The 26,081-nt window shown below is 29.6% G+C and overlaps 1 protein-coding gene and 1 long non-coding RNA gene across 6 annotated transcripts in view; one reads left to right on the forward strand and one right to left on the reverse strand.

Annotated features, from left to right (window-relative positions):
* Positions 1–958: 958 nt before the first annotated feature.
* Positions 959–26,081, reverse strand: part of LOC119609368 (la-related protein 1) — a 38,040-nt gene continuing 12,917 nt past the window's right edge. For 3 of the 5 annotated variants that reach the window (XM_037964119.1, XM_037964120.1, XM_037964122.1), the window contains 5 exons: positions 6,463–6,730; positions 5,554–5,615; positions 4,537–5,477; positions 2,141–4,452; positions 959–2,078 (listed from right to left, as the gene is read on the reverse strand). In XM_037964119.1, coding sequence (XP_037820047.1) covers positions 1,357–2,078; positions 2,141–4,452; positions 4,537–5,477; positions 5,554–5,615; positions 6,463–6,730 — 4,305 coding nt within the window. In that variant the 3' untranslated portion in view covers positions 959–1,356. Of the gene's footprint in view, positions 2,079–2,140; positions 4,453–4,536; positions 5,478–5,553; positions 5,616–6,462; positions 6,731–8,376; positions 8,501–19,445; positions 19,468–26,081 lie in introns of those variants that run through there. The other 2 variants (XM_037964121.1, XM_037964123.1) reach the window with 2 other exon arrangements.
* LOC119609372 lies at positions 17,127–18,796 on the forward strand. The gene is made up of 3 exons (XR_005231921.1): positions 17,127–17,615; positions 17,686–17,945; positions 18,086–18,796. It is a non-coding gene; the product is annotated as an uncharacterized LOC119609372 (long non-coding RNA).

Consider the following 26,081-nt stretch of genomic DNA (forward strand, 5'->3'; position numbering starts at 1 on the left):
TTGCAAAAATTTTGTTTAAATCTTGTTTTGTTTTTCATTGCTAAATACAATAGTATTCATTTCTTCTCGAATAGAACAATTTTATAGAAAAAAAATCTAGACTTATAAAATTTTAACGAAATTTCAAAATACTGGTTTTAGAAACGGGGGGAGGGAGTAAAATTTAAACAGTTTTCAAACTGATGTTTTATAAAAAAGATTTATAATTGGTTTTGAAAGTTTATTTCAATTTTATAACAGAAATTTTATTGTAAAAATAACTTTTTTCCAACTCCAAAAGTAAGAAATAAATTTTTTCAATAATTTTATTCTAATAACCAGTAATTTTTTTGTTAAAATTTCCCTCTATTTATGTTTAAGAAATGCCAGTTTATGTGGTTCTGTATATATTAAAAATTGATGAAAGTTTTCCAAATTTTTAAAATAAAATCCCTCTATTTATAACAGTATTTCAAATTTTGTTGGCTGCAAAACCTTTTGCAAAAAAAAATACAATATTTCATATTAGTTTTTGTTTTTTTTTTTCGGTCCCTAGTTTAGTTTTATTATTAAGAATATTTAAAGAAATTTTTTTACAAATTATATAATAAAGTCACTTTTAGCAAATATAATTATATTATTTAAATATTTTTTTTTTAATTTTTTTAAAGATTTTTTTTTTAATTTTAATAACATCAAAAAAATAATATTAATAATAAAAAGTAATTAATAATATATTGAAAAAAATAATAATAATAAAACAACAAATTTTTTAAAAACCTTTTTTTTTTTTTTGAGCATTTTCGAATTTTTTTCCTATTTTTTTTGGTAGACAATAATTAGTAGAAAAATTAAAGAAAATCAACAATGAACTAGAGAAAACAAAAAGGGAGGATATTTTAAAAACAAAGAAAATATACACAAAAAATTCAATAAAAAGTGTAAAAGATTCTATATAAAAAAGAAAACTTGTAATTCGTTCGTTTAAAGTATTCGTTTAATTTAATTTAAATGTACTTTTAAAAATTTTTATATTCTTTGTTTTATAAAGCAATAAATGTTTTCTTGTTTAATTAACAGAAGAAAGACAAATTAGAATCATTAACAGTTATAATTTTTGCTCACATTTTATATGATTTTTTTTGTTAAGTTAATTTGAAAATTGAAAATACCCAAAAATTCAAAAAAAAAGTAATAGGAGAAAAATAATAAGGAATAAGAGCAAAAATATTTTAGCATTATTATAAACTAAGCATAAAAAATAGCACTTAATTTTATTTAATAAAGAGAAAAAAAAAATAATATAATTATTAATAGAAAAAATATATATGTATTAATAAAAAATATTTAAGCAGAGGAGGAACAAATGAATTTTTCTTAATTTTCCGCCGCTACAGACGCTGTCGTTGATTTTTTAGTTTGCTGTGATTGTTGTTGTTGTTGTTCGTTTGATGTCTTGTTATCTTTTAATTGTTGTTGCTGTTGTTGGGGACCAGTAGTTCCTGTTGGTTTCGATTTCTGTTGTTGCTGTTGTTGATATTGATTTTGTCTATAGTTTCTATTTAAACCCGTATTACTGCCATTGCCACCAGCACCGCTACGTCTCAATTCATTGGGTGAACCATAATGATAATTGCGATTGGCAATTTGTGGTTTGTTGCCCAAAGAACCGCTGCGTACTCTAACAGTGCTACTGCCAAAGGAACCAGTACGTCTACGATTGTTATGGCTTTGGTTGTAGTTATTGTGCTGTTGATAGTGGTTTTGCTGTTGTTGTTGCTGCTGCTGTTGTTGTTGTCTATTGCCCACATAATCGCTGCGATTGGTAATGGTAGTATTTGGTCTACGACCGCTACCCGCTATGATTACCTTGGTGCCATCACTTTCGGACACACTACGATGACGTTGCAAATTACGTGCCCTATTTAAACTGCCCACACCTTGTAGCATTTCATTGATTTCTGGCTCGACTACACGGAAATCTTCAATGGTTTTGAATTTAGTCAAATATTCTGCCAATTTGGGTTGCACCTCCAATTTGTCAGCATTTTTGTAGTATTTTAAAAAGGCCCAGAATTTTTCCAAACCATAAAGTTGACCTAAAAATTAATAAAAAGAAAATAAATATCTAAACACTTACAAAAATCAAGATTAAACTTACCAGTTTCATAATCAGCAATAGTTTCTTCTTGGAAATCTTCGTAAATGTGTGGACGGAATTTCTTCTCCAAACCATACGAAAAGAAACGGAATAAGCATTCTAGACCATAACGGAAACCATTGCTAGCATCTTCCAATGCCAATGAACGGAATTCATTGTACATGGTTTTGTTGAAATTTTCACGCAAGAAGAATGACCAGAAACGATACAAAGTGTTCATTTCCTGTGATTGTCCATAGCCCAAACGGCGGCGCTCCTTGAGGCAGCGCGAGTGATATTTGTGATATGCTTGTTGCGTGAAATTGTTCTCCTTGAGTAGAGAGTGCGATGGATGCTGGAAGACGGGCAACGATTGTGGCACAGAAGAGCCGTAAGATGAAGCATTGGGTGAGGTTCCAGCCGATGAGCCCATCGAAGTGGTACGTGGTCGATGTTCGACTGTGTCGAGCAACCAACCGACGTGCGCTTCAACGGGTGGATTAGATGAATGGCGGGTTTTGCGTTTACGTGGCGTACGAAGATCAATTGAATGTGAATTGGGAGCGGCATAGAAACGAGCACGGCGTGACTTGGTCGTCGAATTGAGGGTTGAGTTTAAGGTGCTGTTCAAGTCTTCGTCATCGTAGGCGGGTGGAGGTGGTGGTGGCGGTTGTTGTCTTGGTTGGTAGTGGGGTTTTTGGCTACTGGAGAGTTTTTCGAAATCTTCTTGGGAAATCACATTGACAGTGCGGTAATTGTTGCCAGTTACCCACAAGTCTTCTTCGTAGTTGGCCAAGCCATCGTTAATGACGTTTTCCAAGTCCTGAGTGATTTTTGTTCGAGATGTAAAGTCGGCCGTACGGTCGTAGCCCTCATGTTTGGGGGCACGTTGTACTTGGGCAACAATCAGCAGTTTGTTAATATCACGGTCGGCAAACTCGTAGTCGGATTCATCATCGTCGGAATAATGTTCGGTGAAATTGTTGACGCGTCCGGTGGCAGGTATAGGATCCATAAGCTCTTCATCGAATTGAAAGTCTAGTTCTTCCTTCTCGCCATGATGTTGGCCGCCGGTGGTGGTGGTGGAGAATGCAGCTGTTTTGGAGGAGGCAGAGGAGGAATTGATGGTTGTTGTAGTGGTTGTGTTGTTTTTGTTGGCATTGGAGGAAGCATTTGATGAGGTGGAGGCATTGATGGCAGTGGATTTATTGTTGTTGTTGGGCAATGATTTTTTTGTGGATTTTGTGGAGTTTGAGGAAGCAGATTTGGTGTTGATGGAAGAGTTGGAGGAATTTGAAGTGGATATGGTGGTTGTGAGGGAGGTAGTGGGAGTGGCAGAGGAATCGAGTGGCAATTGTGATGATGACGTTTGTGTTGAGTTGGTAGCTGATTTAATATCTTTATTAGCATTTGATTTAGAGCGTCTCTTTACCTCTTTCCACATGCCATCGGCAGTTTCGGCAGCTGTTGCGGTTGCTGCTGTCTCATCATCATTACCAGCCGACGAGGACTTGGCATCGCCCTTCGCCGCTGTCTTCTTTTCCGGTGTTGAAGTAGATTTTGGCTTTACTTGCGTCTTCACACTCTCTGCCAGTCCACTCAAATGATCCGCCAATTGAGCCACCGCTCCACCCGTTGATTGCTGATCGGCCTCGACCTTCTTGGTGAGAGCGCTAATAGCATTTAAAGCAGGGGCAGGTGTTTGTCTCTCTTGTTGCAACAGCATGGTGGGTATAAGATTATGCGAATTGCGTGGCACCGGTGGTGGTGGTATACAGCTCAGTGGTTTTGTGGCCATGGGTGAGGTCAGTATCGGTGGCAGAGGCACTTCGGGTACATAAGTTATAATAGGCGAGGTATTTGGTGATTTAACAGCAGTCGTTTTAGCAGCATCACTTTCAGTAGCGGTTGCAGGACTTTGACTAGCTGTCGTTTTGTTATCGTCTGTAGTTTCAGGGGATTTTTCATCATTTTTAGTTTGATTTGTAGTTGCAGAGGCATCTTTAGCAGTTGTGGTAGTAGCAGCACCACTTTCAGTGGGTTTACCAGTGGTGGCACTAGCTACTCTAGCTGCATTTTGAATTCCGGTCGTATCCAGAGCATCTTTAATAGGCCAAATTGTGGGATTGGTTTTTGTGCGTACCTTGTAGCCTTCGAGAAGTTCGATTTTATCCGACTCCTTGATGGCTGTAATGATAAGGGCCACATCTGTGCTCAGAGCCAGAACACGATGGAACGAAGCGATTAAGGTGACTGGGATGCAACCTTCGTCGTCCATTTTGCGGCGTAAAAAGAAATCGCCAGTAAGATTTTCTTCGCTAAAATAATATTCACTAAAGAAGAGAAAAAGAAAGAAAACAACGAAACAGAATTAGTAAATTTAAAATAAATTTGATTTAAATTTAAAAAATACTTACACTTGTTTTTTAATGGCTTCTTTGACGCTTGGAGCATCCATTTCAATATAAGCAGCAGGCATGGGCCCATAATAATGGGTACCCATAAGGACAAATGATTGATCTGTACCAGCGGCATCCGCCGGCAAATAATTTGCGTATTCGCCATTGGCTAACAGATGGCGTGGTATGCGATTTGTCGTACGACCTGGTCCCGATCTTGAGAATCCGCCGCGACCTTGACGCCCGCCCCTGTAGGACGTGCGGAAACGCCGTTGCGTACGGGCTGGCCGTTCGTATTCCCGGTCATTTGAGCGTTCGGCGCCGCTGCCGCTACGCCAGGAATCAATGCGCTCATTAGGCCCGCCAGACTTTTTGTTGCCACGTTGACCTTCACCATGGCTGCTGGTGTGGGCATTTGAGCGACGTTCATGGCCGTTACCATCACCCCGTTGATGGGAGCGTTCATGGTAGCGTTGTTGCGATGAGATGCCTCGGCGTGTGGGCCGACCAATTGATTTGGAACGACTAGATTTGGCCAAATCGATTTGCAAAGGTCTCCACTTGTGTTTGGGAATTTTCTTATTGATGCCATTTCCTCCATTACTGGTAGTGGCTGCTTCATTGTTGACCGTCTGACCGTTTGTAGATTTGGGGTCATTGTTCTCTTTATCTTTTATGGCAGCTGTACTTGTGGCTGAAGTTGAAGGAGCAGCGCTATCGACTTCTTTAATATCTTTCGATGTTTGCGGTTGTTGTTGTTGTTGGTTTTGTTCACTTGTTGCAGCAACTGCGTTTGAGTTGTTTTCAACAGGTGCTGTTGTGGAAGTAGCACTACTTGAAGTGGTGTCTTCTTTTTGAGCGTTGGAACGTTGTTTCTTAGTAGAACGTTTTGTTTCGTTGCCTGTGGGTTTACCACCAATTAGCATTGGCCAATCGCCAACGTTGCTAAAATCACTAGCCTAAAATGACAAAGAAAAGTTAAAAATTAATTAGAAAATTGTTTCTTTTGTTAAGTGGGAATGTTAGAAAACTTACTTTTTGATTAACTTTCTTTTTATCTTTTACTACGGGAGCATTAGCTTCACTTTTGGAAACAACTAAAATTTAAGAAAAATTTTAAGAAATTAATATAAGATTTTATTTTGGAAAAATAATTGTAAAGAGTGGGTTGTTAGCAAATATTTGGTATTTTGTTTTAGAGAAAATATTCTGAAAATATTGTTTATATATTGATATTAATAATAAATAACTAATCTATATAAACAAATACCCCTTTAAGTTATCAGTCTTTTATATTTTATGTTTCTAGTTGTTGTTTTCTATAATTTATACTAGATTTTCTAGTTAATGAGTGAGTATACCTAAAATATCAGGCGATTTCAAAAAAATAAGTTTGTATTAAAGAAATAAAATAAACATTATCATTATTATATAAATAAGCTAGTGTGAGTATATATATTTATAGACTTTATACTATAGAAGTGTTTAATTGTACGAACACGCGTTCAATAAACCAAAATGCATGAACAGAAAACTTTTCGCTTCTAAATAAAGACCACAATGATGAAGCTTGCTAAAGCGGCAGTGGGGGTGTACACAAACAAAAAACTAAAGTGTGAGGTTAAAGTAAATTATAAACTAGCTACTGCCAGAGAGACATTTCATTTGTGGTTTATTAAAGGTCTTTGTATTATTATTGTCAATAATAATAATAGTAATAATGACCATAATAAAGAAGAAGCATAATTTGTATGTGCTTTGTATGTCTAATTTAAACTACGCAATTTAAATCAATTATAGCTTTTATAAAAAAGAAAAAGCATGGAACCCCACGCCTAAATAAGATATTCAAATTATATTCAACATAACCTAAATCTTTATAAGTAATTCCCCTCTCTTTGCTTTTCATACTTTAAAAGTTGTTTTTTTCATAACTAAACTCACCAATGGTTGTTGACTCGACTTTTTTAGCAGTTTGTGTTTTGTTGTTTGGCTGAGTCTGTGCGTTGTTAGTGTTGGTGTTTTTAGCTGTAGTAGTATTGTTGGTATTTGTGGTAGAATTTAAAGTCGCCGGTTGATTTTCTCCTTGATTCTGTTGTGTTGTTGTTGGTTTTGTTTGTTGCTGCTGCTGTTTAGGTTGTTTGGGTTGCAAAACACGTTTATCCAAAGGTGAGGAACCAGTTTTGGGACTGGAAGCTTGTTGTTTTGAAATCTAGAAAAATAAAAACAAAATACAGTAAAGGTAAAATTAATTCAGTTTATTTTTTTGGCAATAACCTAATGGGGAGGTGTTTAATTTAAAAAAAATATGTTGTTTGTTATTAAGAAATTACAAATAAACAAATATATTTATGAAAAGGAAATGATAAACAAAAACATATATTAAAATTAATTATTTTTTTATTTATAAACAAACAGGTCATAAAACTGTATGCAGAAATGTATAGACATGTTTTTAAGAAAACGTTTTTAAAATTTTGGATTTCATTCAAAATTCTAGAGATTTTGTTTAAAGGTTGAAGTACGCCGTAAAATTGTTAAACGTGTGCATAAAATTTGCAAAAATAAAATATATATGAAATTGTTGGGGTTAAGAATAAACTGTACTAAGATTCATTTAACTATTTACTTGCAAATCTGCTAAATACTAAAACAAGTCAATTTTTAATTGAAATGTCATTTTTGCAAAAATCTGCTTTTTAAAAAGTCAAATTATCAATATTAAGGTTTTGATTTTTGTATATAGTAAAGAGTATAGAGAAAACTAGAGAGGGCGCTTGATTATATATACAAAAATATTTGGAGTTTCTACCACCAAAAGTTTTGAAATTTGAAAATAAAATTTTTTAATTTTTTTATTAAAAATCGAACACTTTTGATTTTTTTTAAAGAAAGCACGGTATTTTGAAGAAAAATTTATAAATTTAGGATTTTTAAATTGAGTTTATGAATTTTGAACTCAAAATTTAAGATTTTTATTAAAAAAATGTTTTTTAATTAGGATTTCTGTTAAAAGATTTAAAGAAAATATAAAAATTTAGAATTAAAAGAAAATAAAATTTTAAGAAGTATTTCCTTAGAACCTAATGGAAAATTTTTTCTATAAAAAAAAACTCATCCTTGATGCTGAAGTCATCTTTTACAACTCCACGAAAAAAAAAAAAAAAAGTTATGGAAAATTACTAACAAATTGGTGGAGAGGGTAAGACTATCACGCGCATAATACATGATTTTATTGAGGACAAACTCTAATAGCACCTAGAAAAAACGGAGTAAGAGAATGTGGAAAAAGTAAAACATGTGTTAGTCACACGATAACACCGAATTTATCGATTTTCTACAAAACATTTGCGTATTCATATTTCAAAATAAAAAAATATTATTCATCTAGAAAAACTATATAAGAAACAAAGGTCATTTTCATCTATAATATAAATGGAGGGCAAATTTCGTGGAAAACAACCCAGAAGCCAAAAATCACAATGACAAAGTGGAAAATCACTCAAAGTATACAAAAATTTTATAAAATCTTTACATATAGAATATATAAAATTTAAATATATATTATATATATATATATATATATATATATATATATATATATATATATATATATATATATATATATATATATATATATATATATATATATATAAATCTGTTGAAAGAAAACAACAATACAATTAAAATGAAATCTTTAAAAATCGAATGTTATTAAGGCAAACAAATAAAAGAAAACTTATAAAACAAGCTAATTAAAAAAATCTATTTTTAGTTTTACAACAAAATGAAAGTAAAATATTTAAAGAAATAAAAAAAAATCATAATAAAGAAATGAAAATTAAAATGATATCATACCTAGTGTAGTAGATAGTTTAAAAAAAAATCCAAAATAATTTATGATAAAAAACACTTAATTGAAATTTATAATTTTAACTTAAACAAAAATTAAATTATCTTTATAAATAACACTTTAAATTGTTAATATTTTTTATCTTATCTCAAGTGTTTTTATTTGTTTTTAAATTGTTATCTTTTTAAATCTTTCTTGTAAAAGTTTTTTATATTATTTTTAATAAAATGTCTTTTTTTGTAATAAATTATTAACTTATTTCACTGTTTTATTTAGTTACACAAAAGTGACCTAATTTTTAGTCAACTTTTTTTAAAAGTTCTTTTTTATAATTTGTATTCAACTTGTTTTTCTTTTCCAATATGTTCTAAATATAATGTTTTTTCAATAATATTTTTAAAACTTTTTTTAAATTGCTTGCTTTCTGTTTTTTTTTTTAAGAAATTGACGAGTGTCTTGTTCAACTGTTCAAGATATTCTGATTTCATTTGGTTTCGCGCAGTTGATGAAAACAACTTTTTACGTTGCCGGTTTAGCATCTAGAGATATGTGGTACGTGAGCATTACCAAGTGTCTGTGTAGCAGCAATTGTAGTGGTAGACATCAATGTTAAAAAAACAACAATAAAAAGGAAAATAAAAACATAAAACCAAAACAAAATAAAAATAAAAACAATACACACACAAATATAAATGTTAAGGGAACCACTAACTAGTGTTGTCAAATTTTACAATAGAATTGATAAACGCCAAGTTTTGTTACAATATTACTATCTGAACTTCTTACACTAGACATGCGAAACTCACGTAAGCCCTTTTTACCCATACGATAGATGACGGGAATAACTTCAATATCACACTTTGGGACAGCAATGTTTCAGAAGTCAGTGTAGGATGCCCTTTAGCTAAAAAGGATCCAAACATGTACTATAAGGCGATTGAAGTGCTATGTCATTCCAAATAATCGCTCGATATAAAAGTACTGTTAAATAGTTCGAAAAGATCTATTTAAGAATTTGGAGTTGGGAAGTTTTTACTCACCAAAATTTGTATCTTTTGGGATCAAAATTGTAAATTTTATAACTTCTTACTAATTTCATTAATACATTGAATACATTCTAGTTCTAATTAGATTTTTAATTGGACTTTACACAAAAAATCAATGTAAAAGGCCGCGGTACCAGAACTTCTAAGAAAATAAATTTTTAGTTTCTATATGTCTATATATAGACGTAACTTCTATGATGTCTATAGACGCAAAACTCGATGGCTTGTAGATGAGTATATCGTATAATGCCGTCCTATAGATATATAAAGTTACCCAGCAGTCCCGAAGAACTTACTACTAAGGTTACCCCTAACCACCTACTACCCAGTTGACAAGGTACCTATTACAGAAATACAATCAGAAAGCTAGTCCAAAAAAGCCAATGAAATGATGACTGTTTCTGCTCTCGCTTACAAAAGGAACACTAAAATGACGACTACCTTGACACTCGTTTACAAAGAGTGACAAAGTCGAATAAGAGTCAACCAGGTGGTTAGACGCTATTGCAAATAACTGTAATTTTCGGATGCATTGACAGAAATACAGTCAGAAAGCTAGTCCAAAAAAGCTAATGAAATGATGACTGTTTCTGCTCTCGCTTACAAAAGGAACACTAAAATGACGACTACCTTGACACTCGTTTACAAAGAGTGACAAGTCGAATAAGAGTCAACCAGGTGGTTAGACGTTATTGCAAATAACTGTAATTTTCGGATGCATTGACTCTTTGTAGAACTGACTGGGTAAGCCTTAAGAGTCCCATGTTAGTGTTTTTTAAGAATTAAACGTGAGAAATTTACGTGAGAAAATTACTTTTATAGCATTCAAATATTTATTGAGCTGATAAAAAAACGCATAATTGATATTACCCCAAATAAATACTATGAAATCATCACACAATACAGTAGAAAAATAAAAACAAAACAGAGAGTAAAAAACAGCAAAATCGACAAACAAAAAAATAAATATAAAAAATTATATTAGTATATTTAATTTTTAAATAAAAAATATTCAAAACTGATAATACAACTACCAAAATGGCCGAGTTTATCATACATTTTATATAAAAACACACACATACACATAAATACATTTGTATCTGTGTGTATTGAAAAATGCATTTACAACTACTCTCCCAAATAAAGAAAGAAAACAATCAAACGTACTAAGAAAAAAAACAAAACACGGCCTCACGCAATGTTGTTTTTCTGGTTTTTTGTTTTTGTCTGTGTATTCAAAATAAAAATATATATTTCCAATGGGTGTCTTCTAAAGGGGGGAATACGTTTGAGTACAACTGCACCACCATTTACTCCATTCTAATACAAATTACTAGGCACACTCCTAGTACATGTTTTCATTTCTTTTTTCTGTTGTTTTCTTCGTCATATTGATAAAAAATCTATTCAAAACAAATATCATAACCAAAACAAAATATGAAAAACAAAGTACTTTACTGCGGAGCAACCAGTTTATGTTTAGTATGTAGCCAAATGAATTACGTAGTTTCCAATAACATTTCATCTTCTTCTGCTTTTTGTCGACACACAAGCACACACATTACAATACATTACAAATGTAATACATACATAAAATATTTTCCAAAACAATAACAAATGAAACGAAGCAGTCAGAGCATATGGGTGGGAAAAGCAACAAACCAACAAAAATAAACATGCTAAAACTCACGTAGGCCAAGTTGGAAAATGAAATTTAAGGGAGTCTCAACAACACCACCAACTAAAAACACTATCTGGTAATAAAAATTAATCCGCATTATTTTGTTACGCACAGACGCAGTTTCAAATTGAGTGTGTAGTAGAGACTCAATTACCTCCTGTTTTTCTTTTTATGTTTATTAAACGAGAGTGAACATAGTTTGGTCTCTTTTATACAGTATATTTATGTTAATTGATGTTTTCAATTTTACAATAGACTACTTTATACAGTGACGTAGATAAGTAATGTAACCACTTGAGACAATTAATGGAAAATAGACCTTAAAATTCTGTTTGTTTAAATGCCAATTAAGACTTATTTGGACAATTTTAGTATTTTAAAACATTAAAAATTAGGTTGAAAATAAATTTTATAATAAATAAACGTGATTCAATTTTGCAGTACAAAGAAATTTCCTAGAAACGTTTGACCTTCATGCAAAAATTTTCGCCAAATATTGGGATTTCCATTGAAATTATTCACACACATTTTAACAATTAAATACACATGCAAACAATCTTAAGAAATAAATGTGTTTTTTCTTTTAGCAAATGTGTCTTAAAGTGTTAACATCATTTTCTGCTTTATATGTATTCCTGCAAATAATATTTCAAGTATAGGAAATTAAAGTAAACATTTTTAAACTCATTTAAAATTTCATTTATTCAAAAGTTATAGGAATTGTTTTAAATTCACTTCTTAGAGACCCATAACCAACTGAGGAAGATGTAGCTTAAAGAGACGATTTTCACATATTTAGGTTAGAAAATGTTCTTCATTTTATCCTATTAATATTGAACAATTATCCAATATTTTATCCATCTATACGACTCCTCAAAAATCAAATCAAAGTCAAAATCGGAGGATTCCCCACCAGAGGCACTGCGTAAATAGCGCACAAAAATATCCGTGGAGGCCAATGATTTCCACTGATTGTTGTAACATACCCTCTATCTAGCGAGCGACTATCAGCTAGCTATCAGCGAGCGATCGATCTATCTACTAGCGACAGAGCGAGCGATACGAGCATATCTACGAGCTAGCGAGCACGGGAGCGAGCGAGCGAGCGAGCGAGCGACCTAGCGAATCATCTAGCGAGCGATCAGCATCGAGCTAGCGAGCATCTACGAGCGAGCTACGAGCTAGGATCTACGAGCTAGCTAATCTAGACGAGGAGCGAGCGATCTAGCAAAGCTAGGAAGCATTCTAGCTATCGACGAGCACTATCGAGGATCTATCAGCTATCTATCATCTAGCTATCATCTTATCGATCTATCATCTATCTAATCCTATCTATCTATCATCTATCATCTACTATCTTTCTATCTATCTATCTATCTATCTATCTATCTATCTATCTATCTATCTATCTATCTATCTATCTATCTATCTATCTATCTATCTATCTATCTATCTATCTATCTATCTATCTATCTATCTATCTATCTACCTATCTATCTATCTATCTATCTATCTATCTATCTATCTATCTATCTATCTATCTATCTATCTATCTATCTATCTATCTATCTATCTATCTAACTGAATATAGGTGCATTTTTATTGGCACATGCCTCGTAAGTAACTGTATTAGTATTATTAAGATTCTACTCAAGAGGTCTCATTCACAAAACTTCAAAATAAAAAGGATTTGTACCTCCTTTATAAATAACAGTTAAACTAACACTTATGTGCCACATGTCCATCGCAATTTTAGATCTTAAAATAAATTATAGATATTAATGTATAACGACCTCCTACGATAATTTTGTTATTTGTTTTCTCATAACCATCTGCAATCTTATCAAATTACTGCTTTGTTTTGTTTGTGAAAATTCAATACAAGTATCAACATAAAAACAAATATTTTTTTATAAAAACTTTAAAACATTCTTAGAATGACCCTGAACTAAAAAAGTGTCAACAGGCGCTAACGAAAAGTTTAAAATACAAAGATACGATACGAACATTTTAAACATAAAAGAAATCAATAAATAAAATTTATTTGATTTTAAGAAAATTTATTTGTTTATTTGGCAGTAAATATGGTTGATTTTATAATGGAAAGAAGGTGACCAGAGATTTATTAAAAAATTATTACATCCACAGATATCTCACTACCATATTACAATCTACACGGGAATTCTCAAATCTTATAAGTCGGAATAAAATATTATTTTGATATTTTTGAATGATCCAAAAATCAAAATAGTGGTTCTTATATATCGAGATTTTCAAAGTGATAAACTTTGAAACGATGTAAATCAACCAAGGTACATTTTCCGAAAGATTAGGCCTTCCATCCAGATTCTTATGTACTACGTTTTGCAATCAACTATTGATAACCGCTTTGTTTTACATTGAAAATATTCCCAAATTACCTAATTGTTTACAATTTTCCATTAAGTAAATGTAAATTAAGCAATTACAAAACAACTTAAAAACCATTTATTTTTATTGAAGGGTCTCTCATCATAAACTTAATTATTGAAAGAACAAATATTGTGAATTTTGTTTTCAAATGGCCAGTTTTCGCTTGTTTTTTGTCTGTCTGTCGTTTGGTTGGAAAACGTGATCACATTTGTGTGGTTACATTCTTGTTTATTATACTTAATGTCAGAGAACCAGAACAAGTATGAATATTGTGTTTTTATATAAAGTCAAAAATGAGATTATTATACAAATGGTCACGTAGCCAAACAATACGTATTCTAAAAAGATATGTTCACACACTTTGAAATTAATTCTACCTGACTACAAGTACGAATACGAGTAGTTAGGTTGTCTGACAGTTAGTTGTTACATCTGTAACGAAGATTAGAATTAGTGATTATACAATTTGTTATTTCGTTTTTGGTTTTTATTTACATTTTATATGTTTGTTTAACAATTAAATACAAAAATAAGCAAATAAACATGAAAATACAAAAACATTTGTGTTTCTGATGAAAACAACAGAAAATAAATAAACATTAAACGGGTTAGAAATTTATCTGGAATAAAATAAACCCTTGAGAATAATACCAAACATAAGATTGCTAAATAGGAAATATTTTTTGTTTTTTTTTTCACAATATTCTAATTAAAAGATGTACATATTTACTTGTCTTATTTAAATTATGTATTTAAATAGTTGTTGTTTTTAATAAACTGGACAGTTTAGATCAATAAATAAGCAGATTTTTGTTTCAAAAAGTAGTATCGAAAGCAATCGCTATAAATAAAAACAAATGTATCTTAAATGCAAAAAATTTTGATTCCAACGTGTTGAGTACGACAGCGGACTAACGAACACGAGGCTTAGATTCGTATTCTGTTTAGTGCGTTCTCCTTATTTGTAATGCTTTATTTAAGTACTTATTTGTAAGCGCCGTGTTAAGTTGAAATACCAATGAATAGTTTTTAACCAGGAACTGTAAATAACGGTTATTCTGAAATTTTTAACCCAAAAAATCTCTATGTTGGAGTCAACGTAGACCTATACTATTATATACCAATATACTCGTATTGCTGTACTTTTTCATAATATATGGTGATTTAAAAAAAACGATCTTTGCTCCACAAATAACAGTTATTTTTTAACGGAAAAATAAAAGTCTGATTGAAACAGTTAAAAAATGAGTTTTATTTTTCATTCATAAAATAAGAATTATTTGAAGGAGTTTTATTTTTTCCCCGTCAAAAAATCAAACAATGTTTTTATATATTTTTTCAGTATCCTATTTTATTGAGTTTATCTGACCAAGTCCATTAAATAGTTGATTTGAACTGACGTTGAAAACATCTGAATCAAAAACGGCAAATGGTAATTTTCTGTTATGACTGAACACAAGCTTTTTTAATTTCTTCGGAAGGCATTATTATTGAAAATGAGTTTTATTTTCTGACGAAAAAAATAAAAGTCCTCAAATAATTTTTATTTTAGGACGGAAAAATACAACTCTTTTTTTAAAAGTTTCATTTGAATTTTTATTTTTAGGTTGTAAAATAACTTTTTCAGATGGATTTTTATTTTTAAAGTCACAAAATAACTGTTATAAACTGACTTTTTTAATATAACTTATAACTGTTACGGTCCCTGTTTTTAACCTATTAGATTTTTAACTTTAGTATGTATGTTTTTAGCTGATATATCAAGTTGAGAAAAAAGTCTAAACTTCACTTGCATCTGATATTTCTTGAATGGTAAAATTGGCTTCACAATTTGAAACGTCAATCTGTTATTTTATCATTAAAATATCGGTTGCAATTTATTGAATTTTATTATAAAAATTTCTCAAAACGACAATATCGGTTGAAGACAGGTTAGAACAGCTTCGGACCAATGCGAAAATTTTGTTTATTTCGGCCAAGTTATATGTTTTATACCGAATCTTCCGTGACAGTCATTCACATTCCATAAGAAATGGTATTTCATTGAAAAAACAATAAGGTCCACTTCATGTTAGAACTAGAATCTCTGCGTAAACCTAAGAAATCTGATATGGAACAAAAATTTACTCATATGTTAAAACTAGAAACGATTCGTACCCCTGTTATTGTGTATTTCAAAAGGCAACTTTTCTAAATGGAATAAAGTCCATAAAGTATAAACAAATGTTCGGGATTTTGTACTAAAAAATTTTCTTATATTAACCAATTTTTCAAAATCTGTTCATAGAAAAAAAAACCCAAACATAATGGACACGTTTATCCATTAAATTTAACCCAGTTGTGTTAATTAAATATGTATACATATTTAAAAATACACAGCTTTTTTTGGCATAACAATATTTGTTTAAAAAATTTTCAAAAAAAAATAAATATTAATTTAAAACTTGTTACAGTTCAAAAGATAAATTAATACAAATTCTTACTCATCTCATTTTATTGTTGATATTTCTAATTTAGAAAATTAAATATGTAGACAGCTGCTTAAGAAAGTACACTACGGAGTACTGCACAGTTATCATTTGAATACAGAAACAATGAAATAGTTAATTAAATTAATTACACAAGATATTCAAACAAATTGGAAGAATTTTATTTTACTTATTTGTAAGAAAAATTAATACGAGTTTCAACACAGAACTTTTCAATAACTTTATTAAACTTTTAGTTTAAATTTAAAGTGACGATTTGATTTCATAACAAGATATTAAAAGTTTAATCGGTTTCTACCTCCATAGAACTAGTGGTGGAACTAGTTCTTTGTATGTTACTTTCCCTCTAGATAATATACATATATTACTTCTTTTGTAAGGCACCACTTAGCGATAATAATTTCTCCACTAACTAATTTTTCAGTAGCTGAAAACATCTTTTATCTGCTAGTTAATAAAAAGTAATAATAATAAATACATACATACAAATTCTCACACATCAAGAAAAATAAATATAATTAACAACCCCATCATAATTAAAAAGATTAAATAAATTATATAAAGTAATTGAAATAAAAATAGTAACACTAAATGCGTTTTAAAATTAAACAAAAATGTTTACATTAAAAATAGAACTAAATTTTTTGATTTTATATTGAAATTTATTAAGAATGTAATTGAAATTTTGTAAACAACAGCTAAAAATAAAATCGAAAAAAAAAAATGATTTCATTTAACCTTCATGCCATGCATTTTATATACATACTTTTTTGCACGAGATATTAATATTATTGCACATTCGCAATTAAATTATAAATAATCTAAATTTGATTGCAATTGACTCACTATAATATATCAATTAGAACATTTACCTCACCCCTTTCTGTGGGAAATAATCTCACAAATGTCTTATTGAGACATATTTGTGTATATTTTTTGTATTTGCTTTGAAATAAAAGCATTTAAGTTTTTTGTTTAATATTTTTTGCAAAATTTTTCAATTATTTTATAATGGCGCCATTTTTAATAGCAATCTTTTTGTTTTAATTAACAACGCAATATAATTTCAATAATTTTTTTTAAATAACAATTTTCTTAAAGAAAGATAGTAGTGATAGATAATTTATTGGAATTTTAGAACTGTGGGTATTATATGTAAATAATTATGAACGGGTATTTTATACTTTTAAGCAATGGTTCTCTATTTCTTTCATTTCTTAAAAGGGGTAAAATTAATGATTAAACTCACTCATTACCAGGTAATGTATTAAATAACTATACATTACCTACATTACCAAAATTTTAGAATTATTAAAATAGAAACTGAAAATATTCATAAAGGATCGTATATGGTTACTAATATGGAACGATTTTCGACATAAATTAATGTATAATTTTTTGGTAAATAAAACTTAAATAGGGCTAGATAAAATCGTAGGCCGCTGTTGCTAATTTTTAATAACAAACAAGCCTTATCAGAAGACAATATTTTGAAAAATTTCCATTTTCCTGAGTCCAGTCCACGGACATGCGGTCCGTCTAAAGATCGTCTAAAGTTGTATTTTCTGACATATAGGCGATAATACCTAAAATTTGTGATGAACTCGCTATTTGATGTAAGACTAAAAACTGTTTAATACTTAATTTGGGAATGAGCTCGGACTTGTTGTATCTTTATTTTCCTAGGTCCTCTAAAAGACGGACAAGCAGACATTTCTAGATCGTCTAACGTCATATTTTCAGACTTATAAGGAATATCTTGGATTATAAGAAAGCTTTAACTGAATACTCTCCCAGAGATAAGGTTTACATCATACGGATGACAGGCCACTCGGGATTAATCGGCAACAAAAGGGCTCGAGGCACCTGACTAACGCAAAACCCATCGACGCAACGAAGGCTGAATTAAAAATAAGAGTGGGAGAAATTTAAGGAATAAGGAAACGGTGAGTAGAACCACAAAGATTAGGGTGAACCTAATGAGAGAAAAAATATCGATAGCCAGAAAGCAATTAGGGCAATATCAAGTGATAAAATTAAATCCAAAACCGTTTTGTAAGAAAGCTTTAACTGAATACTCTTCCAGATATAACGTTTACATCATATGGGTACCAGGCCAATCGGCAACGAAAGGACGAATGTATTAGCTTTAAAGGGAAGAAAGCTCGAAGCAGTTAACCTGACGAACGCAAAACCATTCGACGCAACGAAGGCTGAATTAAAAATAAGGGTGAGATAATCCCATGGAATAACGAAACAGTGAGTAGTGCTACAAAGATCCTATGGATTGACCCTAATGTATGTTAGTATGATGGTACGTATTCTGAGTGAACACACAGGATTACGGGAAAAGCTGTACAAAATTGTACTTGCGGATTCAGACAAATGTAGAGCATGTGGAGAGGACAGTAAAACTCTGAAGCACTTTATTTGCCACTGTCAGGCATTCGTCGAAGTTAGATCCAAATATCTTGGAAGTGATCCTATTCCGGATATAACATTTCGCGCGAACAGTGAATGGTTTATTATTAGGATTATGTCCAGAAAACTGAGCTTCTAAACATCGAAAGATAATTCATTCAGATAACACAATGTTTTTTTTACCAATAATCATTATCTAATAATCTAATATATTTTCCAAATAAATTAGGGAATGATCTCGTACTATTTTTAAAGGAAATTAAGAGTCAATCAACCTTATTACTTTCGTATATATTTTCTGTAGCACTGTGTAATTGTTAGTAGCAAAGTTTAAGTAAGTACATTAATAAAACATTTTACAAATGTTTTATTATCAAAAAACATTGTATAATTACTATGACTATATATAGATTAATTAACTGAATTATTCTATATGTATGAATTGTTATCAGAAAGCAAATAAAAATAAAATAACCAAATCGTGATATAATCACTAGTTTCAATTTACAAGTGTAAATAAGTAAGTCGCACGTTTTCAATTTACAGTTTAGGTATTCAGTTACGAATAAAAATAGAAAAAAAAAATATTGTAATGATTTTGAAACATCGAAGGTGTATTTTAAAAGCAACTACAATTTAGGAAACAAGTTGAACAGAGTTTATGCAAATTTGTTATACGTTACATTAAAAATACAAACAATTGATTATGGCCGCAAAAGGTTAAGAAAAATGTAAACGATGTACAGTTCATAAAAAATTCACAAATACAATTAGTAAAGAGGAATTAGTTTATAAAGATAAATTAAAGTTTTTATATATAACATTTTAAATACTTTCTGGCTATTAGTTACAATTTATCTAAATTACATTTTGTCTTAATGATATTCGAATATTTATTTAAGCAAAACTTGTTCAACAACAATGTTATTTATTGAATGAATATATCTAAATTCAAATCCTTATAATAAACTTGTTTAAATTGAAAAAAAGTATTTCAAATCTTATGGCTTTTTAAAACGACTTACATAAATACATGTACTACACATTTGAATTGCACATTAGTTTGAATATTTTAATATTTTTTTTAGCATTTTAAGATAAACCTGTTATTTCAACACTATTTACTTTTAAACTAAAAGCTGCTAACAAAAAATTTTGTATAAAATAATTTTTCATAATAAAATTATTAATATAAAATATGAAGAGATTGTAAAAAGTTTAAATAAAGAAATTGTTTAAATACAAAGAAAATGATTTTCTTTTTACACGCAAAAAACAAAGCCAGGGACAGTTTAAAAATGTCTTTGTATTTAAATACTATGGACATAGCGGAAGTCATTGTTAATACAATATCATGTAAACAGTGATAATACCAATCGGGGGACAAGCTATTTAAGATAATTAGGCAAACGTTTTAGTTCCGACAAGTTGTAAAGAGAGTAGTGTACAAAAAACGAAAATATGATTAAAAGTGGTGAATTGTCTATAAATAAGTTAATAAGTTTCGTTTAAAGAACGTGTTAAAACCAGAGCCAACCCTTTGCTTTAACATCCAGTTACAAATCCGAAAATGTCAATCTTTAAATGGAAAAAAAGTATGATTAAATTAAATTCCAACTAATGAACAAACAAAAACATAAACAATTTTATAACAATAATAATATAGATATTTGATAAAATATATACCACCTGCCAAGTAAATTTAAAAAACAAACCATTTTTTTTTCAAATTTTCTTTAAAAAATAAATTAATCACAAATTATAAACAATGTGTTTTTCAACAACAATTTCTCTTATTCTCTTTACAATTGTTTATTTATTTTAATTAAGGTCAGGGATTAATGTACGAGGTACTACTGCTGTATGGTATATAATTATTTACAAAAATAAATAAATTTATAAAATATCGCACTATTTAAGAGAAGGACGAAGATTTGGTTAACCTTGTTTACATAAATCAATAATAAATAGAAATACCATTGATTGGTTTTTAGAATAACAAATGACAAAACAATTGAAAATAAACTTTTAAACAAATTACAAACATTGAAAGTGCAATGAATTGTAAAATATGTATATAATAGTTGTAGTTGTTCTTTAAATACATGTTTATATATTTTGAAATTTAATGATAGAAAATTTACAAAAACAAATATTTTTATATAGATGGTCTAGCTGGCTGTGTAGTTAGACAACGGACAAGTAACAGATAAATAATATGAAAATGTTATTTGTTAATTCTATTATCGCCTTAATACTATGTATGTACATATATGAAAATAAATAGAAAACTATTTTTTCAAGATAAAAACATATTTATTTATATTTACATTAGTCTTACGCATACAAAGTAGATTAATCTATTCGCATAACGAGATTCTATGTCGAAAATAGTTAAAAAATTTTAAAAATTGATATTTATTTAGTAAATGGTTCAATGGTTTTGTTTACACTCGTTCAAGAACTAGTCAACTTATAGCAATAAGCATGAAATGATTACGAAACTAGCTTTATTTTAAACAATCTTTAAAATTTGTTCTGTATAACATTAAGTATTCTTTCCTTCCCAAAAACTTTGTTTAGTCTACAGTGAAAAATATATTGTTGAAAATTTAAGTAATTAATAGTTCGATGAATAAATTCATTTATATACTGCAAATGTTCACACATACAATATGTTAATGTACATACTATGTGTAAGTTCACACATTTGTGTAAATACTCGAGACAATTGAGTAGGTGGCGACTATATAGTTTATACCAGGCATGGAAAATTAAAATTTTAAAAGTATTATGGATTAAATGTGTTAATTAATTTTTGGAGTTTTGCCTATGAATTGGCCTATTGACTCGTTTATCTAAGAACTAGGTATTGACAAGTCTATGGACTTGTCTTTTAAATAGTCTATGAACAAGTCTATTGATTTAACTATGCAATAGTTACTAGTCAATTGACAAGTTAATTGACTACTAAAAGGACTAATCTCTTGACTAGTCTATGCACAATTCTATTAACTACCTATGGACTTGTAAGTGATCTAACTAATCATTTGACAATTCTATGGACTAGTATTCGAAACCTAGAGACCAAAGTCTATACATTAGGGTTATAACTAAAATTATGCCCTATCACTACGTGGTAGCCAGTAGTGTTCTTATAACGAAAACCAGTTTCTTGAGTCATTTTAGTGCAAAAACCTTTCGATGTAATAGTATACGCACAATTGGGACGAGCGACGAATTTTTCGGAACGAATATTTGCTGAAATTTTTCGGTTGTGGGTACCGCTAATGAAAATACAATATTATGTTCGAATATTCGAAATTATATTCGAAAATTCGAAGTTATGTTCGAAAAATTTTTTATGCTCTTAAAATAATCTCTGAGTCATAAAAACTAAAAATAAAATTTTCGAAAATTCGAACTTAAGTTCTCGTGGCCCGAATTGTCTGAAATTTGGCAATCTGGAGTACACTTGATGACACTACAATGCTATGTTGGAATATTTAAAATTAAGTTCGAAAATTCGATGTAATGTTCGAAAAAATTTTGAAGCTGTTAAAATAATCTCAAAATTGGGGATATTCACAAAAATAGAATTTTAGTTCTTTTCGAGGCCAATTTCTTACATTTTCTAATTTCGAAATAATGTTCGAATAAATTTTAAAGCTGTTAAAATTATCTCAAAATCGTGGAGATTCACAAAAATATAATTTTTGTTTCTTTTTCTTACTTTTTCCAATTTCGAACAAACAAATTTTGAAACGAATTCGCAGTACGAATAATTTGATTGTGTTCCATTCGACGAATTTACGCAACGAATTTTTGTCGACTAGTTCGTCGAGCTATACGAAATTCGTCGTTCGTCCCAATTGTGCGTATACCATAAATCGATTTTCTAAAAACATTAACAAACAAATTTACATAAATTTTTAATAGAACATCCACATGTTCGGGTATTAAAATTGGAAGCGGGATTACCCACAGCGCCTATTCTTGCCTTTTCAACGTATAAACGTGTATATGACAAAATTCCAATTTGGTATTAAACATTTTTTTTTGAGTAAATATTGAAAACTTTAGAGCATTTACCGCGGAAACTTTTTTAACACACCGGAAAAAGTGATATACTTTTTCGATGTATTTTTTTATAAAAAGTTATAACCCTAATATACATCCATATTTCTAAAGGATTAAACTGAAAAAAGTTTTATAGCAGCGAATACATCTTTATTTATAAAGTTTGTTATATCAACTAAAAGTTCGACTTTAAAATAAAGATTAACTTTTGTTATATCTTCTTATATCTTCGAGATTCTTTTAATACAAACCCAGCAAAAAATAATTGATGTCATACTTTACAAACTACATCTTAATCACATCTTAAAATGCGATTACATATTTTTCACTTTTATAAACCAAATATTTCCTTACAAATGAAACCCCAGTTAAAAGTGAGGAAAGAGATGTGGAAAAGTCATTACAAATAACATATTTGAAGTACATCAAGATTTGGTGAAAGAGTAGTGAAATTTACATAAGCGTGTCATTAAAAGAATGTGTTTTATTTTTGACATCCAAATATCGGATTTTTACTGCTTCTAAAAATAAGATTAGATGTAGTTCAAAGTTGCCAAAAATGAACAACATCCCTCCAATGACACGCAAATGTAAAATTCATAGGTTTTACACCCGAATTTGAAGCACTTCGGGTTACTAGTTGTGATGAAAATTTTACATCTTTTTCCACACTTTTTTTGCTGGGAACAAATTAAAAATTGGATTTATGTGAAACGTATTAAATTTTGTTGTTAATTTTTAGGTTAAAATATCTTGAAGAATGAAGAAGATATAACAGAGATGAAGGTGAAATAGACTTTCAGATGATATAACCGATTATATAAAAATAGGTGTCTTCGCGGTCTTTAGGATAAAATATCTTGAAGAAGGGAGAAGAAAAGTCGACTTTTGAGATGTAATAACTAATTATAAATATAAAAGTAAGTATCTCCGCGGTGATGATATAGCGTCTCAAATATGCCAAAAAGTGTTTTGACACGATATGTCGAAAAACTGATGTAATGGAGAAATTCTGTAGAAAAGTATGATGAAGTTTGATCTCTGGCTTAAAACTAAAACCCAAGTTTGAAATCCGACGATCTGTTGGACAAAATGTCATTAAACATTTAATGCTATTTTACTTAAAACGAAGTTTTTTGATTTATGTCTGTCTTGAAGTAAATGAGCGATATGAAGTAACTCACAACAACTCGCTTATTTACTGCAAGAGTAGTGCATGTTATACAGCAGTACTGAATTTCCCATGCCTGCTTTATATGCATATTTATTTACATATATAAATGCAAGCATTTACGATTGCATTATTTGTCCAATATTTTTAGTATGACAAACTTAATATGTAGTACATATGTTTGTATGTACAATCAGTCACACTTACAGCACACATATGTATTACATACATATGTTGAATATATAGAAATGAACAAAAATCATAGAAAAAACAACAAGAAAATAATAGTAAGTGCATTGAACGCTGAGACGTTTATCATGAAAATTATTTTTCTTTTTGTTTATTGTATTTTTTCTTATTTTAAGTGTATTATTTATTTAAATATGCTAAGAGACAAATAATTTAAGACGATTAAGAAAGAAAAAAAAAACACAAAATCAGTGAGAGTTGTTATTACAATAAAAGATAAGTGGATGAATGATGTCTTGAGGTGTCGTGGTGTGAAGTGGGGGTTTAACCCATTAAAGGGGAACTCAATGGGAGGTATCGAATTTTGATGTTGTGGGCAACAAACACAGATATATGTACATATACTTTAAAGTATGAACAAGTTATTTTGAAATTTAATATTTGTTTAATAAATAATTTTGTAAAATCAAAAAAAAGGATTAAAAAAATAATGAATTATGACAAATTGTTTTTTTATTTTACACAATATTGAAGTAAAAACCAAAAACAATTAAGATAAAGATAACGTAAGATAAAAATATAAATAATATAGGAAAAATTTTACAACTTTTTCTAAATTAATAAATTCTAGAAGTGGTGCAAATAAAAACCCTCAGATTCCTAAACAACAACTTCTAGAACTCATACTGTTGGACATTACTATTATTATTCTAAAGTATTTATAAAATACTTTTAAAGAATCAGTTTTCCGGTTCTAATTATACACTAGTTCCAAATAAAACATTTTGGAACCAGTTGAAAATATGTATGTATTCTTTATTGTTTTATTTATTTTATAAAAACAAATATTAACTTAATATTTGCAGCACATGCTCTAATATATAACGCACGTTATTTAATCCAGATTATTCATACACTCTTATCAGTTGAGTAAATTAATCAACTGATAAAAAAGGTCAAGCAAAATATAACCACTCAATAAATGTATTGTGTTTTAATTAAAATAGAATGAGTAGATTACATTATCATTAGATTTTCAAATTAATCATTAATAAAAATGATTAAAATATAATCAATCAATATATATGGAAAAATAATAAAAAAATATTGCAAATCAAAAGTTTATCATGGAATAAATAATTATAATAAGCGTTTAAATATTTTCAAATAATCTGAAATTAATTTCTAGAATTTTAAAGAATTGTAATGTTAAATTAAGCCCAAAGTTCCGCTTATAAAAATAATTTTGCTTTCATAAATAAGACAATACAATATGTAAATATACATATATAAATCCGATCTTAAAGATAACGTATTTGTTCTAGAATCCAACTGTTTGTTTATTTTAATAGAGTGAATAAAAGCTGGTTTTGAAAAATATATAACATTATATTTTTGATCACTCAAATATTGTCATTATCACCGAAAACTAGTTTGCTAAACAAACATTTATCGGATGTAAACTAAGTCTAATGTCTGAACCTACTTGTAAACTAAGTAGGTTTTTTTTTATTTAAAAAAAATGTTCAAATGTCAATATATTGACACAAGAAATGATTAAACGAGATTTGCTCACAAATTTTACACTCTGTAATAAAAGTATAGGTATGTCAAGCCCAAAACATCTCATTTCTATAGTTGCAGGAACTAAGTAAAATTATAATAATTTATAATTTTCGAAAGTGGGCTCCTCAATAGCAAAAGAGAATACCGATTTTCTCGTCGGACTACACAGAGGGAAATATTGTACACGCTTGGTACCAAATTGACATCATAAAGACAACGGATGATGTCAAAGTATTAATGGATAGTTGTCAAATCAACAACAAAATTATAAAAAATTGATGAAGTTTTCAAATCAAGAAAAAAATTAATAAATAATACATGACGTCAAATCATACAGGCAGCTTCGATCTACGACTGGAGGCGGCTAAATACGAAAATGTTAAATTTTTTTATAATATTTATATATATATGTATATTTCTTGTATCTTTTCAGAGTGGAAACGATGTGTTATCAAAGTGACAGCAGTATGTTGTCAAACAGAACGTTGCGTTGTCGAAATGACAACAATGCGTTGTTGCAATGACTCGTTTTTGACAACGTACTGTATCAATTTAAGTACTTTTCTACCGTTGTTTGCTCTGTATACCGCTATCAATCTGTAAACGTTCGATTCGTTATTAACCAGAGCTTGCGCAACAGAGATTTTCGACTGTG

Source organism: Lucilia sericata, unplaced genomic scaffold (assembly GCF_015586225.1).
Source record: "Lucilia sericata isolate MDLA Ls3-8-SP2 unplaced genomic scaffold, ASM1558622v1 Contig000970F_arrow, whole genome shotgun sequence".
NCBI classification, from domain to species: domain Eukaryota; kingdom Metazoa; phylum Arthropoda; class Insecta; order Diptera; family Calliphoridae; genus Lucilia; species Lucilia sericata.